At 44.4% G+C, this 17932-nt stretch overlaps 1 protein-coding gene across 1 annotated transcript; it reads right to left on the reverse strand.

Annotated features, from left to right (window-relative positions):
- Positions 1-10194: 10194 nt before the first annotated feature.
- Positions 10195-16612, reverse strand: TMEM247 (transmembrane protein 247). The gene is made up of 3 exons (XM_007523373.2): positions 16438-16612; positions 14342-14680; positions 10195-10630 (listed from the first exon to the last, which is right to left on the reverse strand). The coding sequence occupies exons 1-3, from the start codon at positions 16552-16554 to the stop codon at positions 10292-10294; spliced, it is 795 nt and encodes a 264-aa protein (XP_007523435.1). The 5' UTR covers positions 16555-16612; the 3' UTR covers positions 10195-10291.
- Between the last annotated feature and the right edge of the window lie 1320 nt (positions 16613-17932).

A 17932-nucleotide genomic window follows, 5' to 3' on the forward strand; every position in this document is an offset into this window, starting at 1 on the left:
ATATTGGTTTATAACATTATTGAGGCCCCATTGTATAGCATTATAGTTTGGCATTTCTGTGTGCCAGTATGGTGCCCACCAAAAGTCTAGTTCCCACTTATCTCCACAAAATTGACCCCATTTACCCAGATTATCCACCTCCCCTCCCTCTCTCTATAGTAATCCATTTTATTTTCTTATGCTTTCACACCTTTCATGGGGCTTTTGTGGACTGTCTTTGAACCCATGTTGTGAACTCGTATGTTTTCTGTGAAGCACTTGCTTGTGTGAAGTTTCCTCTGGGCATCCCCCTTAGTTAAGTCCTGCAACCATTTCTTTGGCATGACCATCAATGTTTCAACTCCTCATGGTGCCAGTGCAGAACTATTTCCCTCAATACGGGAAGAAATAGCTCCTTTTTCACTCACAAGTTCTCACGTGTGTCCCTGACAACTCAGCTTCTAACCATGTCTCTGAAACTCCTCTATGTCTGTTGTTTATCTCCACATCTTTCTCAGTTGAACAGATGAGAAACAAATACCATGATATTTCTCCATTAGCTATTACGGAGTCCAGTGAAGCCTCCTTCAATGATGCTTCTGTGCTTAAACACTGCGCTACAGTGGTTTCCTGGGAATGGGGGTGGGGGCACAGAGGGAATGGGGAATGATAGCTCTAGGAGCAGGACTTTCTTTAGGATGGTGAGATGTTATAATGTTGATTCATATGATCCTCTTTTATTTAGCCAAATGAGACCTCTTGCATGATTCAGAACTCTTGGCTCCAAATGACAAAAGCCCAATTTAAAACAAAGTGAATAGTAACTGAGAAGTTAAGTAGCATTTTTTCTTTCACATGGATTGGGAGTTCAGAATCATGTCAAGGGCTTACTTTCTCCTTTTCCTCTTTTTTTTTTTTTCTGTCTTCTGTTTTCTTCTCTCTTCTTTGCTGTTTCTCTATATCAGCTTTGTCTTCAGGCAGGCTTTCCCCAAATGAAACCAGAAATTCTGAATATATATTCTATCCACTCAATACAGTGCAATATGCTTATCTTCCCCAGAAGTTCCAGTAAAGGTCCTAGGGTTTGGGTGTATTAGCCTGTCCTAGGTCCTGTGTTCACATAAGAATCAGTCTTTTAGGCCAGGATATATAAAATATTCTTATTGGTCACATCTGGGTCCTGGGCCCACCCTTGATTATTAGCTCATCCAAATCTCATGGACAATGGCTGAGGAAAAAAGGAGTTTCTTCAAAAGAGGGAAAATAGTGGTCTGGCAGGTTGTGCAGCAGATGGGGCACTGGACTCTCAAGCATGAGGTCCTGAGTTCAATCCTCAGCAGCACATGCAGAGAGAGAGAGAGAGAGAATAAATCAAGATGAAATTAATGCTGGATACACACAGCAAATACCCCTAGATATACCTTATGAAATGGAATCTACTGTGCCATGTTATTGTCCATGTATTCAGATAAGTCTGAGATACCTGCTTCTTGATAAGTTAATTCCTTTTGAGGTGGAAAAAATACTACCTCTCCTAAGAAAGGATTATAATTGAATACAAATAACATCTTAGTTGAGAAATTCTACACTAGCAATAGAATATTACGTTTCATGGCAGGACAGTAGAGAAAATCTTTTTAGTTTAAGAGGTTTTTTGGAGATCAGAAGCACAGAATCCTACTTGTGTTTAGGATATAACTGTACTGGATGTAATTTCATAGTAATTTATCCATGTCAAGAAGGACCAGAGGTAGGGAGTGGGTAAGTGAGGGGCCGGGGAGTATTGAACAAGCTGCCAGGGTGAAGAGGAGAGTTGGAGGCAGTGGTAAAGCATAGCTCTTCTCTGAGATCCCACTCACTTTTCCTCCCTTCTGATTTCTGTTGGCATGGCAACTAATGATGCTCCCTCCTCTTCCCCTCTCTGGATCACCCTGGTCTCCAGGCCCCTCTAATCTATCTGGCCAACTTCACAGAGCTGTTGCCACCCCCTGCCCCGCCTCTCAGCACTAAAGCTCAACTTTACCTTCTTCTCATTTTTATCCAGCACCCTGATTCTCCCCCCCCCCAGACACCTCACTTTTCCTGCTTCCAGGTCCCTGCCTTGCCCCTTCTGTAATCCTGACCCAGGCTCTAGTCATATCCTCACCCTCTCTCAAGAAGTTGTATAAAAATTAGATTTTTGCTGCTTTAACCTGATTTGAAATTCATTAAGCTATCTGTCTCTTGAAACACCTCAAGGTGAGGCAGATTGTGAAGGAAAGAAGCCTCCTTCACTGCTGCTTCTGTACATAAACACTGTGCTAGAGTGAATCACATTCTATTTTTGTACTAGGAGTGTTTTCTGTTTAAAGAATTTCCCAGCATGTCAACGAGTGAAACTGAGACTCTATCATAAGAGAAATTATATCTCAAGTTCAGAGATTGTGAACTAGCAGGTGCAGTGAGTTTTTCTAGGTCCATAGAAAGGCTAAAAAAAAAAAAAAAAATAGAACCAGCAGTTAAAAATCAGCAGGTATCACACCAAAAGACTGGATTCCTGGATGCCTCACTTGGTGCAAACAGGTGGAAGGGAGTGAGAGGGATTGCCTATCTCATGCTGGTTCTTCATTTCCTGCTAGCAACAGCTGGTCCATTTTAAGCTCTTTTACCTGACCCATCTGTGCCCTGTGGGGGTTCCAGTTTCAAGCCCTCCCCTAACTGATCTGCTTCAGAATAAGAACTGTCCCGTAGTGTGTGGTTCACCCAGGCAGGCATCTGGAATGCCTCTGAAGTTAGCTGGTAGCTGACTGCAGGTGAGCTTTCTAAGTCTCCCTGTGCTTTCAGAGTCTTTGTTTTCTAGGCACTCACTCAGGTCAGCTCTCACACCAAGAGATTTGTATATGTGCAGATCTAGAAAATGTACAGAACCAGGGGCCAGGCAGTGACACACTTGGTTAGGCGCACACATTACAGTGTGCAAGGACTCAGGTTCAAGTCCCTGCTCCCCACTTGCAGAGGGAAAACTTCTTAAGTGGTGAAGTAGGGCTGCAGATGTCTCTCTCTGTCTCTTTCTCTCTCTCCCTTTCTCTTCCCTTCTCAAATTTTCTGTCTCTATCCAGTAATAAAATGTTAAAAAAAACAAAATAAAAAGAAAATGCCTAGAAGTATAAGTTAATGAGAGTTAGAGACAGCATTTCTCTCTGGGCCTCCCCTCCCCTTCATTCTATATTAATATGAGAAAGAGAGAGAAGGGGTGGGGGGTGAGAGGGAGGAACATGAATCATCTGTGATGCTGGGGGTTGAGCTGGAATCTCTTGCTTGAGAGTCCAGTACAGTATCTGCTCTGCTACCTCCTGTGTTACTCTCCTCCTCCTCTATTCCTCCCCCTCCTCTTCTTTCTCCCTATTTCTCCTCCTCTTCTTCTTTTTTTTTTAATTAAACTTAAAAAAATTATTTATTGGATAGAGACACTCAGAAATTAAGAGGGGTGGGGTTGGGGAAAGGGAAAGAGACAGACACAGCTCTGCTTCACCACTCGTAAAGCTTTACCCTGCGGGTGGTGACCGGGGGCTCGAACCTGGGTCCTTGCTCAATCCTCTTCTTCTTTTAAGATGTTTATTAACATGAGTGAGAAGAGAAAGATAGAACCAAAGTACCACTCTGGCACATGTGCTGGGGATTGAACTGGGGACCTCATACTTTTAAGCCCAATCCTCCTATCTATCACTATGGCCACCTCTTTTTTCATCACTATGTCTCCTGAATATTTGCAAGTATTCAGAAAAAGTCAGGCATGGCTACTTCAAGGGGCGAGACTTTTTAGATATAGGCTGCCAGGCACAGACTCACTAGCCCAACTTGAGGGACCCAGGAAAAGATGTGGTGTGGGGTCTAGTGGAAGTTGTCTAGCATTGGAGTCTGGGTCTCCTGTGTACTGCTCAAGAAAATGGCAGTAATGTGCCATGTGTGTGACCCAAGGTCAGTCCTGACTTCTGTGCACTGGAAGAAGCTTTGCTGCTGTGGTGTCTTTCTCTTTCGCAATCTGAAAAAGTTGGCCTGGAGCAGTGAATCTCCTGCTACCCCTCATACTCCCCACCTCTCACCCCCCCCCCAAAGAGAGAAGAAAGAAAGTGGCAGGTGTGTAGAGTGGGCCATTGATTGAATGGGGGCCCTGTCCCAGCATTTGGTAGGAGGAAATGAGAGACTGGATAGAATAAAAGGGTATGATTTGAAGACAAATAACTCTAAAGCAACTACCCCCAGATGTGCATATATAGACCCAGGGGATCACAAAATATCATTTCTGTTCGCATGTGTTTTCAAAGCATCTCTGGGTCTTTACCAACAAATGCAAATAGATGAGAGATAGCACATTTCTTCCTTTTCTTCAACTTTCAGCACCTCATCATCCTTGGTCTCCCATGCCTTGTTTCTCATCTCAAAGCCAGGATGTTAATGATACTCCCTCAGGGGTGCCCACAGGGTGAGATGAGATGGCATCAAATCTACTGTGCCCTCATGCTCCCTCTCCAGGAAAGCTTCACAGAAAACTCAAGCCCACTTTTTTTTTCTTTTTCAAATTTGAAATTTGATAGTAATAGTCAACTTTTTTTTTAACTCAACAAAACAGGAAATGACAAGTATTGAAGCTTATGTGGAGAAAAAAAAAGATGCCTGTTGGTGGTAATGCAAGCTCATGTAATCCCTCTGAAAAACAGTGAAGGGTTTTTAATTTATTAGTGATTTAATATTGACTTACAGAATTATGAGATAACACACTGTTCCCATCACCCAAGTTCTGCATCTACATCCCCTTCACTGGAAACTGCAGTGCTCACTGTATTCTTTCATTCACTCTATTGTTCATGCCTTTCTTCCTTCAACACTAACCGAGCAGCTGTGATTTGTGGGCACCCAGTAGTGGGGTGCTCTCTGCAGCCACTCTCTCATGCCTCTGCCATCTCCTAGGAGTCACAGCTGGGTGCTGGGGGACCAGCTGCCTAGGATGGGGAAGTGCAGGCCCTCGCCCTTTCTGGAGTGAAGGGAAGTGCTGAGACTCCCCTGGTAGCTTCCTTTGGGGTGGAGGAGCCCCCCTGGCTCAGCACTTTCTGCACAGCTTCTTGGTGGCCCTCTTCCAAAGCCTGTTTTCTGTCCCAGGACCTTACAAAAGCTCCTTTGATAAAAAGTTCAAGTCAAAGTGATTGTGTGTCATTTGATCCAAGTGAGACTCATGGAGGTAAAAAAGAAAAAAAAAAAAAAGTATAGCTTTATTCTCCTATGGGCAGCTGAAGAGAACAAGAGGCGGAAGCCAGAAGCGAACGGAGATGGCACTGAGTTGGAGAACTTGCAGATTCTGCTAGTCCAGTGATTAGCAGCTGCAAGCCTGGAGCATGACCTGTGTGCTGAGGGGTGCCCTCTGCTCAGCTGAACAGCTTCCAAGGCTGGGGCCCACTAGGGGGCCACTTTTCCTGGGGAGAGGCATTCTGTCTCTGAGACCATCAGACCCAGCATTGTCTATCCCTCCCTTGCTCCAGTGGTCCCATTGCCCTTTCCCAATGCACAGAGCTTGTTCCCTTTGGCTAATGTGTTGCACAAAAATAGTCTCTTTAGAGTGGAGCTCATGGGGGCCACAAGAGCCCCTTAGCCTATGGGCCTCCATTTCCCTTATGGCTGGCTTCATGGGTTAGTTACCACCAGGATGGAAACACGGGACCTACACTCATAAGCACCCCCATATTTAAGTTCCCTCCCCATATTAGAACTTTTGAATAAAAGAGCCTGCATTGTCCCTTTGTACTGGATTCCACAAATCTGGGAGTTGATGTCTCCCCTTCTCATTCGTGAAATCACTACACATGTCTGGTTATCTCTGATTAGCTGTCATCTGCCATACTACCATACTTGACTATCCACGGCTAAAGTCACCCACCCTGGGTAGGGCTGAGGAAAAGGTCTTTGTAGGGATTTGTCCTTGGCTCGGGGCATTTTGATGCCACCCCAAGGCTCTCCTTGAGGAACAAAAAAGCCTGTCTCCAGACACTGTAATCCCCCCCTACAGAAGTGTAGGACATTTGCAAGTCCAAAGCTGGGCCTTCTCTTTGTTGTTAAGAACCATCCAAGCCCTCTCGAGGGTGCTTAATAAATCCTGACTAATGAACCTGCAGCTGCTGCTCCTCTGGCTAATTAAATCTAAATAAGTCACAGACTTTAAATTATGCAACAAAGCTTGGCCAAAACAGCTTAAAAATGTGGGAGCCATAGCCTTTCTGCTGTGCCCTGTGGAAAAATCCCATCTTTTAATCATGCTTAACCTTCCTGAAGGAACAGTGGCAACTTTTAAATAATGAATGAGTGTATATGAGGCAAAATCCTCCCAAAGCTACATACATTGGAGCCAAGATTAAAAAAAAAAGTGGGGAGAGAAGACAGAGGCCAAAGCAGGCTTGGGGGGGATTCTGGAACTTTCTGGTAAATTGTCACACATTATCTCAACAAAGAATTGAGGAGAGAGCATCATTTTTCAGGTACTTTAAACTTTATTCAGGAAAATTGAGAACTTTCACATGTTAGGGCATGAGAGAGAGAGAGACAGAGACAGAGACAGAGAAAGAGAGAGAGTAAAAAACACCAAGTTACCATTTACATGATGGTCTGGGCAGAGAAAGCATGTAAGACCAGGGGTCTTACTTGTAAAATCCAAGCCCTGCCTCCATCTTTCCAAGCCAAACTTGTAACCACTCCTATTTTCTGGGAGGTACATTGTCCCTCAACATTTTAACCTGTGTTACCCTATTTGGAGGGTAGGTACAGTTTGTTTCTCCCTCTTTCTAACCTTACCTGAAACTTTACTGCTTGTTTTTTTGGGCTACAGCTTAAATACATTGAGTAGGATCTGTTGCAAATTCAGCCTTTTTTGTTGTTGTTGTTGTTAATTTATTATGAGGGGAAAAAAGACTAGAGCTCTGCTCAGTTCTGGCATAAGGTGATACTGGGGATTGAACTGGCAGCCTCTGGGGCTTCGGACCTGCAAGTCAGTTCTCTAAGAGGTTGAGCTATCTCTTCAGTCCCCACAGTCTTTAGCTGGTCTGCTGAATGGGTACAAGGAGAGGAGGCTGAGCACTCACCTCTGTTCGATGGTGTTTGAGACTCTAACATCAAACTTCCTTCCTCTTCCTGTGGGTCCCAGCAGATTTCTTTTTAAATTTTAGATAGAGACAAAGAGGCATGGGGGGGGGGAAGGAGAGACACTATAGCACTGCTTCACTTTTGATAAAGCTTCCTTTGTGCCATACATGGTGCTCCCATGTGGTGTCAGGGGCTTGAACCCAGATCTCCAAGCATTGCAAAGTGTGTGCTCTCCCAGGTAAACTGTTTGCCAGCCTTTAACTCATGACACCATTCACTGGCACAAGGATGACCCACTCTGTTTGCCGAACACAGTGTACATTCCCACCCTGACCTTCATTCCTGTGAGTCCTTCCTCCATTTCCCCACCTGTCCTTTGTGGGCTGCCCTTTGAGAAGACTACCTGTTAGCTTTGGATCCTTGAGCTCCTTCTCCACTGATGTTTAATTAATTTACTGGATAGAGATTGAGAGGAAAGAGGGAGACAAACACACACACACACACACACACACACACACACACACACACACACCACACCCCTCTCTGCAGCACTGCTTCACTGCTTGTGAAGCTTTCCTCTTGTGTGCTTAACCAGGTGTGCCACTGCCCAGTCCCACTGATGACACTTTTTATATTTGTATGTGTGTTAGCAACATCTCCTCAGTGAGAATGTGAGGCCCTCTAAAGTTGACTCAGAAGAGCATGGAAGTGTAGCAAAATCATGGATTTTTGAAGTCAGTCTTGAGATCACAAATGATCTGGGATAAATCACTTAACCCCTGATGTTCAACATCCCCAGTGGATAATATGAATTCCTTTATCCCAGGATTTTGATGAAGAAACCCAGCATAAAGACTTTAAAAATGTATTTACTTATCAATGATAGAGGGGAGGGAGAGAATGAGAGCAAGGAGAGAGAGAGAGAGAGAATCAGAGCATTGCTCCAGAGAGAGAGAGAGAGAGAGAGAGAATCAGAGCATTGCTCCAGGACATGCAGTGTTGAAGATCAGGCTTGGGACCTTGTGCCTACAAGTTCATCATTCTAGCCACTGCATGACATTCCAGGCCACTGTCCTAAAGCTTATAATGAAGTGGTTGGCAATTGGAGATACTTAGCAATTTTTATTTTATTTTTTTAATCTTTATTTTTTGGATAGAGACAGCCAGAAATCAAGAGGGGCAGGAGAGATAGAGAGGGAGAGAGATACCCGCAGTACTGCTTCGCCGCTTGTGAAGTTTTCCCTGTGCAAGTAGGGACCAGGGGCTCGAACCCTGATTCTTGTGCACTATTAACATGTGCACTTAACCACCCAGCTCCTAGTTCATCTGGATAGGGCAGCTGCTTCCTCCTATGCATGAACCAGGTTTGAGCCCAGCCTCCACCATACTGGAGGAAGTTTCAGTCCTGTGGTATCTTTCCTTCTTTCCCTTCTGCCTATCTGAAAAAGTGTCTTGGAGCAGTGAAGCCCCAGCAATGACAAAACAAACTCCCAAACCCCAAAATAATTGCTGTCGGGAGTGGGCGGTAGTACAGCGAGTTAAGCTCATGTAGTGCGAAGCACAAGGGCCAGCGTAATAATTCCCAGTTTGAGCTCCCGGCTCCCCACCTGCAAGGGAGTCACTTCACAGGCAGTAAAGCATGCCTGCAGGTGTCTATCTTTCTCTACCTTTCTCTGTCTTCCCCTCTTCTCTCCATTTCTCTCTGTCCTATTCAACAATGACATCAACAACAACAACAATAGTAACTACAGCAATAAAAACAAGGGCAACAAAAAGGGAATAAATATTTAAAAAAATAATTGCTGTCTATTGGCTGTTTTCTTGGTAGCCTCTTGTTCCATTGTCTCCAAAATCTCTTATGTCATAGCCAGTTGTTCAACCAACATAGGGGGTTGGGGGTGTCAGATTAGCTGACAACTTCACTAGAGGTATGTTAGAGATGGAGAAGGGGCATTGGCGATGAGGAAGTCAATCTATTTTTTTTTTTCTGTGACACACACACACACACACACTTTATTTGGGGACTCCTGTGACCCCTGAGTCTTCTAGTGTTTGAAGTCTCCTTTCAGTTTTGATTACCAGGTGTTTATTTGGGAGGGTTGTATACATCTTGATTGCTAACATTTTTGTTGACTGTTCTCTCTCTCAACTGAGGGCTGGGCTGTGTGACTTTTTATTTATTTTCTCTCTTTTCTCTTGTCCACCAGAGCAGCATTGCTTACTTGCTCTTAGCCCAGTCAGTTGCTTAGTTCCTCCTTCCCAATGCCTTCAGGTTACACACAGATTTTTGCTACCTTGCTTTGCCTAGGCATTCATGGCTCAGTCTTCAGATTCTGTTGGTCTGTCCTGGGTTCAATGGAACTGAAACATCAGTCTGTGATGTGTGTGTAATCTGAGGGCAGGTCCTGAGCCTACCTGGCTGTGCACTGTCCTGCCCAGGCCCAGTGCTCTGCTAGTGATCTGACGTGTTTGCCAAGCCAGAAAGGGCTTGGAAAGACTTGGCTCTTGTCTAGTCTTCTGTTGCTGATAAAGCAAATCACTGCAAACTAAGTATCTTAGAGCATATTTGTTCTTGAGTAGTTCTAGAGATCTAGAGATCAGAGGTCTAATATGGGTTGACAATGTTGCGTTCTTTCTGAAGGCTCCAGGAGAGATTCCATTTTTTCTTGCATCCTGTGGCTATTTGCATCCTTTGACCCATGGTGACCTCTGCTTCCATGCTTACATTCTCTTCTCTGCTCTCACCCTCCACACTCCCTCTATTAATGGTCCTTGTGATTACATTTGATCTGAGGAATCCAGGATCTCCTTCCTTGTCTCAAAGCTCTTAGTTAGATAACATCTCAAGTCTCTTCTGCCATGTAAGGTAGCATTCACATGCTGGAACATAGACATCTCTGATATCTTACCTTCTTTGAATAGTGGCCCAATAATGGAAAGTGTTTCTTACACACAAATTGGGATATGAGTTGACTTGGGGCAGGGTGGACTTACCTCCTAGCCTACCACACATCTCCACACCTCAGAAAAGATCAGTGAAAAGTAACAGACTTGGTGGATCCCACATAAACCTGATTGTGCGGTGATGCCTACAGCTCTGAAAAGTCTACTTCAACCCCTTCTTCCTATAGATACCCCACCCCACCTGCCAACTTTGCAGTCCTCTAATCAGGGGATGCACCCTATTCACACACATGGAAAGTCAGCCTCAGTACAGGCTATGGATGTATTTCTTCACATAGATGTGGGAGTGGCTGACAGCAGACTTTTCTGACTGGAGGGAGGAATTTTGTGAAGGAGTTGGGGGCAGAGAGGCTAACTTGGATGAGGTCCCCAGTGATGGAGAGAGCAAAGGCACTTGGAAGTATGACCACAATGTTTTAATCAAGCAGAGCAAAACAGCTGCGATGCAGAACAGGTAGTGCTTGGAGAAGATGAAGAAGATCATCTCCTTGGTGACATAGATTATGTGAATAAAGATGAAGCAGTACAGGAACATGGCAAACTGGTTCTGGGGGAGCAAGAGGTCCTGGAGGCCACCCGAGAACTGTGAGGGAAAGAAGACAGGGAGCTAGCAAAATTGGGGTCTAAGAACCAGGCTGATCCTGGCTTCAACCTGGTTCTTTCCCCTTTCTGAACGTGGCCTCGGGCAGCTTCTGGTCCTCACCTTAGGGAAGGTAACAGTAGCAACTTCACAAGATTGTGTAGAAGAGTGAGCCAAGGATCGACAAACCTTTAGCATAGTAACTGGCCCATAAGAAATTGGAGTTTTACTTCTTGAGCCTGCTCTTACCCATCCAGACCATCTTTCTCTTTATGCCCCCATACTGTCCATTTTTTCTCTACTACTCTCTACTCCCCAAGCTGGGATGCTGCATTTTGGGAGTGCTCTCTGGATGGTTTGATACTCAATCTTATTTTCTGAATAGTGGCATAATGAGAGGGTGTTTCTTGGGCATCTATTTGTTTCTGTCTCTCTCTGTCCTGGCACATGTCACAGGAAGTCATTCCATGACTGGAGTCCTGCTTTGGTCTGTCCGGGGTCATGTGTTGAGGAGTGGGTGACAAGGTCTCCCTAGATTCTTAGACTAACACTTGTAGTAGAAAGAAGCTTAAGTTATTTGACTGTTTCTGCCTGTGTGTTGCTCTTCACTGGACTCTATATAACTCAAAGCTCAAGAAATCTTCATTCAAACAGAAGAAAAGCATTTAAGTGCAAATAAAACAAAAGTTGATACAACAATTTTGATCTATACTTAAGGAGTCATTGTCTATGGTTTATTACTTAAAATGTTTTAAGCGCAAACTCATTGTTTTGTAAGAATCCAAATAACTGGAACTGTGATGCCCCAAACTGGCTAGAAACACTGGAGCATTTTTCAGTACAGTGAAATCTACCTACCTACCCATTCAACCCAAAGGTGAGAGAGGTAGAAAGCTTACAAATCAAGTCCACTTTCTACTTTTTAGCAAACTCACTTTTATAAACTTCTATCAATGACTGGAGTTTAGAACACACCATGGCTGAAACTACATCAAGTGTGAAGGTAACTGTGTAAAACTGGAGGGTGGGAAGAGGCAGAAAATAACACCTGAGGTGCCACCTCTAAAGTGAATAGCAGGAGCCACTTCAGAGAAGATCTGAGAAAGTGAATAGAGCTCACCTGGAAAGGTATCTGCTTTGCCATGTGTGTGACCCAGGTTCAAGCCCACCCCTGACTGTACTGGGGGAAGTTTCAGTGCTGTGGTCTAGGTCTCTCTCTCTCTCCCCCTCCCTCCCTCCTCCTACCTCTGAAAAAGTCTACCCAGGAGTAGTAAAACCTGGAGACCAAGAATAATGCAAAAGAGGAAAGAAGAGAAAGAAAAAGAAGAGCATTGTAGGGACAGCTGAAGACCAGAGGAAGAAATGCTCTCTGGGGAGTGGAGGGCTGGGCAAGTATGTTTTTCTGCAGATCCTGTATGATTCCAGATCCATAGATTCCCAGTTCTCTTTTCAGTCTGCATATTCTTTTAGTCTGAAATGCGATGGGTGCAAATTATGATTTTGATCGCAAAACATGCATTTAGGAAAGCTTTTAGACATAGAACTCTCAATAGTCTGTCTTTCAAGCAGGAGACAGAACAGGTCAGACTATAAAACTAAGGGTTTCTATCTCTCAGCAAAGAGAATGACTTTCAAATTAAAAAAAAAAAGGAATACAAATGTAGTTAGGAAGAGACACAGATCAAAAGTTTAGGACTAAACCATGTCTACTTTAAATAGTTTCAGATTCTAATCTGTGACAAAAGCTACTTTAGTAAATAGATAAAACTGAACAAACAAGAAACCATGTAAGTCTGGTAATGAACTTAGCTGTGAGAATTAAAAAATATTAGGCTATGTTTCAGAATCTTAGAGACAGGTAAATCTTTCCTTTTAATTTCTTTTTCTTTTTTTCACCAGAGCACTGCTCAGCTCTGGCTTATGGTGGTGCAGGGGATTGAATCAGGGACTTTGGGGCCTTAGGCACGAGGGTCTTTTTGCATAACCATTATGCTATATACTTGCCCTTTTAATTTTTTTAAGGGGGTGAGGTTTCTAGATGTACTAGCTCAATAAATTTGACTTAGTCCTGTAAAATCATTTAATGCATTATTAAGCAGGAGTGTGTATGTGTGTGTGTGTGTGTGTACAAAAAAAGAATAATTGTTGGGGGGTTGGGTGGTAGTGTAGCAGGCTAAGTGCACATGGCATGAAGCGCAAGGACAGGGATAAGGATCCCAGTTTGAGCTCCTGCAGGGGGTTGCTTCACAAGCAGTGAAACAGATCTGCAGGTGCCCATCTTTGTGTCCCCCTCTCTGTCTTCCCTTCCTCTCTTGATTTTTTTCTGTCCTATCCAAGAACAGTGACAACAATAATAATAACAATGATACAAAAAGCAAGGGCAACAATCAACAAAAGGGAAAAAATGGCCTCCAGGAGCAGTGGGTTCATGGTGCAGGCATTGAGCCCCAGCAATAACCCTGGAGGCAAAAAAAGAAAGAAAAAAAAAAGAAAAGAAAAAAAGAAATAATTGCTAACCCAGCATGTGTTCACCAAAAATCATGTAAAACCAATCCCATTTTCTAAACCAAACCAAACCAAGCTGCCAGTGTGTGTGTGGGGGTGCTATCAGTATTATAATATCTTAATTCTGGGAAATTGTTTGACAGTATGTGTTAGGATGACTCTTTGGACACGGTGAAGAAATGAGCTGGATAAAATCTAATTCAAGGGTGCTGATTAACAAAGTGCTGCTAACCTGTAGGGAGATCTTTAACTGGCCTTTACTTTTTGGTCTCAGCCTCCTCAACAATTATAGCAATGGCTCAAGGAAAGACAGAAGGCAAGCTTCTGAGAATTGCATATGACTCAGAGCTGGGAAGCATAGCTAATATATTACATTCCAATAAAATTGAAAAGTGATGAATGTAAGCTGTTACATTTGGGTCAAGAAGTGAATTGCATGAGTACATAAAAATGGTAATAGCTATCATTTATTGAGTGCTTACCTAATGGACGAGGCTCATTGGAAAGTGCCTTCTGTGCATTCTCACTTAATCCTCACAATGACCCTATGAGGTAGGCATCACTTTATGGATGAGCAAAACGTGGCTCAAGCAGGATCAGTAACTTGCCTGATGTCACTGGGTTCATACACAGTAGAACCAGGATTTAAACCCAGGACTATCAGATTTTAAAGCCCAGACAAAGCTACTTTATGCAATGACATCTTTCATGATTCTTCCCTACCTATTTAATTGCACATGGACTTTCTTATCCTCATGTAGTACCACTGAAGTCAGAGAAGTACACTGCTTGCAAAAGATGTGGAAGTGTTAGTCAACAAGAAAGCTGTGTGATCCCACAGAGCATATGCAGACTGACTAAGGGAGCTGATGTTTGGGCAAAAAGTCAGTCAGACTGCAAGGGGGTTCTGGGTGGAATCTCAGACATCACATTTTAAGAGGTCAGAGAGGGCTGCAGAGTGGTGGATATCTGGTAAAAGAGGAAATAACTCCCCTCCCCCCATGGCAGTTGGGTAGACGTGTGGGGGGGGGGAGGGGGCGCTCTTAGGCTCAGCTTCCCTTAAAGAGTTGAGTCTCAGGCAGAAGCTCTGCTGAGCAATGCATCTCCAGTGGGGCTGGATGCAGTAGGAAGTTGTAGTCGCCTCTATGCAAGCCAGGCAGCACCCACAGCCTCTAGACCTGTGCACATCCCCCACTCACAGTCACTTACCAGGCGGGGCGTCCCCTGCTGCTGCAGCTGCTCCATTACCTCCTCGTGCTGCCTCTGCCTCTCGTTCTCCTCGTGGACATACTTGAGCCGAGTGAGCTCAAACTCCATGCGGACCTTCTCTAGCTCCATCTCTGTATTGCGCTCACTCACCGGGGCTCCCAGGGTCCCCAAGGTTGGGGACAGGTCTGTGAGTTCAGGTCCATCTCCTGCCTGGCCCTTGGTGGTGTGATCAGCCTTGGAGGATACTGGCTTGGGGGGCCCTGGGCAGCCTCCATCCTCGCAAGTTTCCATCTCCTCTAGGTAGTCGTAGGAAGAGTCTGGCTTTGGGGTTTCTGCCTCCTGGGGCCAGAAGAGGGGGTGGGGCGACACTGAGGACTCAAAACAGTGCTAGGCTGCACCACAGCTCTCCGCTCTCCTCCTGCCCCCAGACCACCATGAAGGGGGGTATTTGAAATGGGCTGTCAATTCTGAAACTCTGGGCCGAAGTTCTTATTAAAAATGCACTTACAGGGAATTGCTGGGGCCTGAGAATTAAGAAGGGGAGGGCAGAGTGACACTGAAAAATGGTGGCCTTAAGTTGAAAGTGGAGGTATTGGCCTAGGAGGTGGTGCAGTGAGTAGGGTGCTGAACTTGAAAGCATTGTATCCCTGGCATCCCATGTGCCAGAGTGACGCTCTGGTTCTCTCCTCCTATCTTGTGCTAGTAAGTACATTTTGTAAAATCTTTAAAAAGAAAGAAAATGGAAGCATTGGGGGGAGATGAGGTAGAAGTCTGTCTTCCTGGTGATTTTTAAGTCTCCACTCTACCCAGTTTTGAGACTAGTTAGGATCCCAGTCCTCTGGGGGTTTCAGAGAGAGGGAGGAACCCTTGTCTTTTTAAAAGAGCTTAAACATATGGGGACCAAGTACAGAACCGTAGAGGGAGCTAGGTCCCATCCACACAGGGAGAAAGGGTCCTCAAAGGGAGGAAATTAGACAGGAGAGACTAAAGCCACATCAAGTGACCTGACAGTTTTTGTTACCAGGTTCTGTCTTTAAAAAAAAAATTTATAAAAAGGAAAAACTGATAAAAACCATAGGATAAGAGGGGTACAGGGGGACCAGATGGTAGTGCACCTGGTTGAGCTCATATGTTAAAGGATAAGAGGGGTACAGCTTCACACAATTCCCACCACCAGAACTTCGTATCTCTGTCTTTCTACCTACTTATCTATCTGTATTTCATTACTGAGATTTCACTGCTCCAGCCTAACTTTTTCAGAGACAGAGACAGAGAGATAGTGAAAAAGATACCACAACACCAAAACTTCTATCAGTGTAGTGGTGGCTATGCTTGAACATGGGTCATGCACCTGATAAAGCAGATACACTATCCAACTGAAATATTTTGTTGTCCCTTCTACCAGGATTATCACTGGACACAGTGCCTGTATAGCTCTACTAGTCAAGGCAACCATTTCCCCTGTTTCTTTCCTCTCTGTGAAAGACAGAGGAGAGACACCACAGAACTGCTCCACCAATTATGAAACTTCCCCCTGTAGGTGCTCCACTGTGGTGACCTGGGACTTAAACCCGAATCCTTGCATATGACAACTTGCGTGCTCTACCAGGTGAACCATCTGCTGCACCCCTCACCCACTTCACAACCTCATAAAGGGTCACTTGGTCCCTGGTTATGCAGGGAGGTGACAGCTATAGGGAGAGTATACATCATCTGTTCTTCTTGGCATCTCTCTAGAATTTCTTCTTTTTTTTTTCTTCTCTTCCTCCTCCTCCTTCTCTCTCTCTCTCTCTCTGTCTCTCTCTCTTTATTGGATAGAGACATAGAGAAATTAAAAGAGAAGGGGGAAATGGAGAGAGAAAGAGAGACATACATGCAGCACTGCTCCATAGCTTGTGAAGTTTCCCCTGCAGGTGGGGCTGAGGGCTTGAACCTGGGTATCTGAACATTGTAACAGGTATGCTCTGCCCTTTGTACCACTACCTGATCCTGCTCTCTGGAATTTCATAGCATTCAGTTCCTACTACATGTCTCCAAAGTACACCCAGTACCACCATTAGAAAAGGCCAGGGCAGTGAGAGAAGGTATCTCCTTACCAAAGAAACCTTAGGCTTCTCTTCAGACATGGGGTCATCAGGCACAGTCTTGGTGTATATTGGGCAGCTTTCACCACCCCCCCGAACTTCCATTATCTCCCTGTCTTCTGTCGCCATCCAGAAAACCGGGGTGCTGCCAGTTGGAGCTAAAGGACATCTTTTGAGGCACTAACATTTGGTCTTACCAGTTTTTATAGCTAGGCTACCATCACAATCCCTTGCCTCATAATAACATTTTATCAGTTGCTAGGGTTTCTGTGGTAGAGTGTGTGACATCACTGAAGTGCTGTTAAGAACTCTAAGTTGCCACCTTTTTGAAAACTAGAATTCCACCACCTGAAATCTGTAATTCCATTATTTGTTATCTCTTCCCCTTGGGTTTCTCTTTTAAATAAAAATAGAGGTGTCTTAATTAGCTCTCTGCTATGGGCTGAACTGTATCCCTCCTCAGAACAAATATTCTAGCCCCCAGTACTTCAGAATATGATTTTATTTAGCCATAGGGTCTTTACAGAGGTGATTGAACTAAAAAGAGGTCATTAGGGTAGATCCTAATTCAATATGACTGATGCATTTTTAAGAAGAGGAAATTTGGACACTGACATGCACAAATGAATGCTGATATGAAAATAAAGCAGACAGACACCTACAAATCAGAGAGAGAGGGAGAGGGAGAAAGAAGAGAAAACCAATAGGAGAGATTAGGAATTGGTTTATGTAAACAATACAGGCCAGGAAGTGGTATGATCTGTGATCTGCTAGCAAGAAACTCAGGAAAGCCAGGTGCAATTTCAGAAATAATCCATGGGACTGAGAACCAGGCATGCTGATGGCATAATCCCCAGACTACAGCCAGGAGAAGACAGAGCAACTCAAGCAATTAGGCAGAACCAATGTAGCCTCCTTCTGGCTTTTTATTCTATTCAGGCCCTGAAAAAATTAGATGATGCCCATCCACACGGGGTAAAGGGAAATGTGCTTTACTTAGTTCATCAATCCTAATACTAGTGTCAGTTAGGCACACCATCCCAGACATACCACCAGAAATGATGCTTAGCCACTAAGTAACTGGGCGTCTTATGATCCAGTCAAGTTGACACATAAAATCAACCATCATAGCCCTGGAAGAGACCCTTCCTTCATGACCTTTAAGAAGAACCAGCTCTGTTATACTTTTCTTTTTCCCCTTTACCTACAAAATAGACAATAAGAATAAGAGGGGTAAAATTCCACACATTCCCCACCACTAGAGTTCTATACCCTATCCCCTCCATTGGAGGCTTTCCTATTCTTTATCTCTCTGGGTTCATGGACCCAGGGTCATTATGGGGTGCAGAAAGTGGGAGGTCTGGTGTCTGTAATTGCTTCTCCGGTGGACATGGGCATTGACAGGTTGATCCATACTCCCAGCTTGTTCCTATCTTTCTCTACTGGGGCAGGGCTCTGGAGGGGTAGAGTTCCAGGTTACATTGGTGAAGTCATCTGTCCTGGAGAG

The sequence above is a fragment of the Erinaceus europaeus genome, chromosome 3 (assembly GCF_950295315.1).
Source record: "Erinaceus europaeus chromosome 3, mEriEur2.1, whole genome shotgun sequence".
In the NCBI taxonomy this organism is placed as follows: Eukaryota; Metazoa; Chordata; class Mammalia; order Eulipotyphla; family Erinaceidae; genus Erinaceus; species Erinaceus europaeus.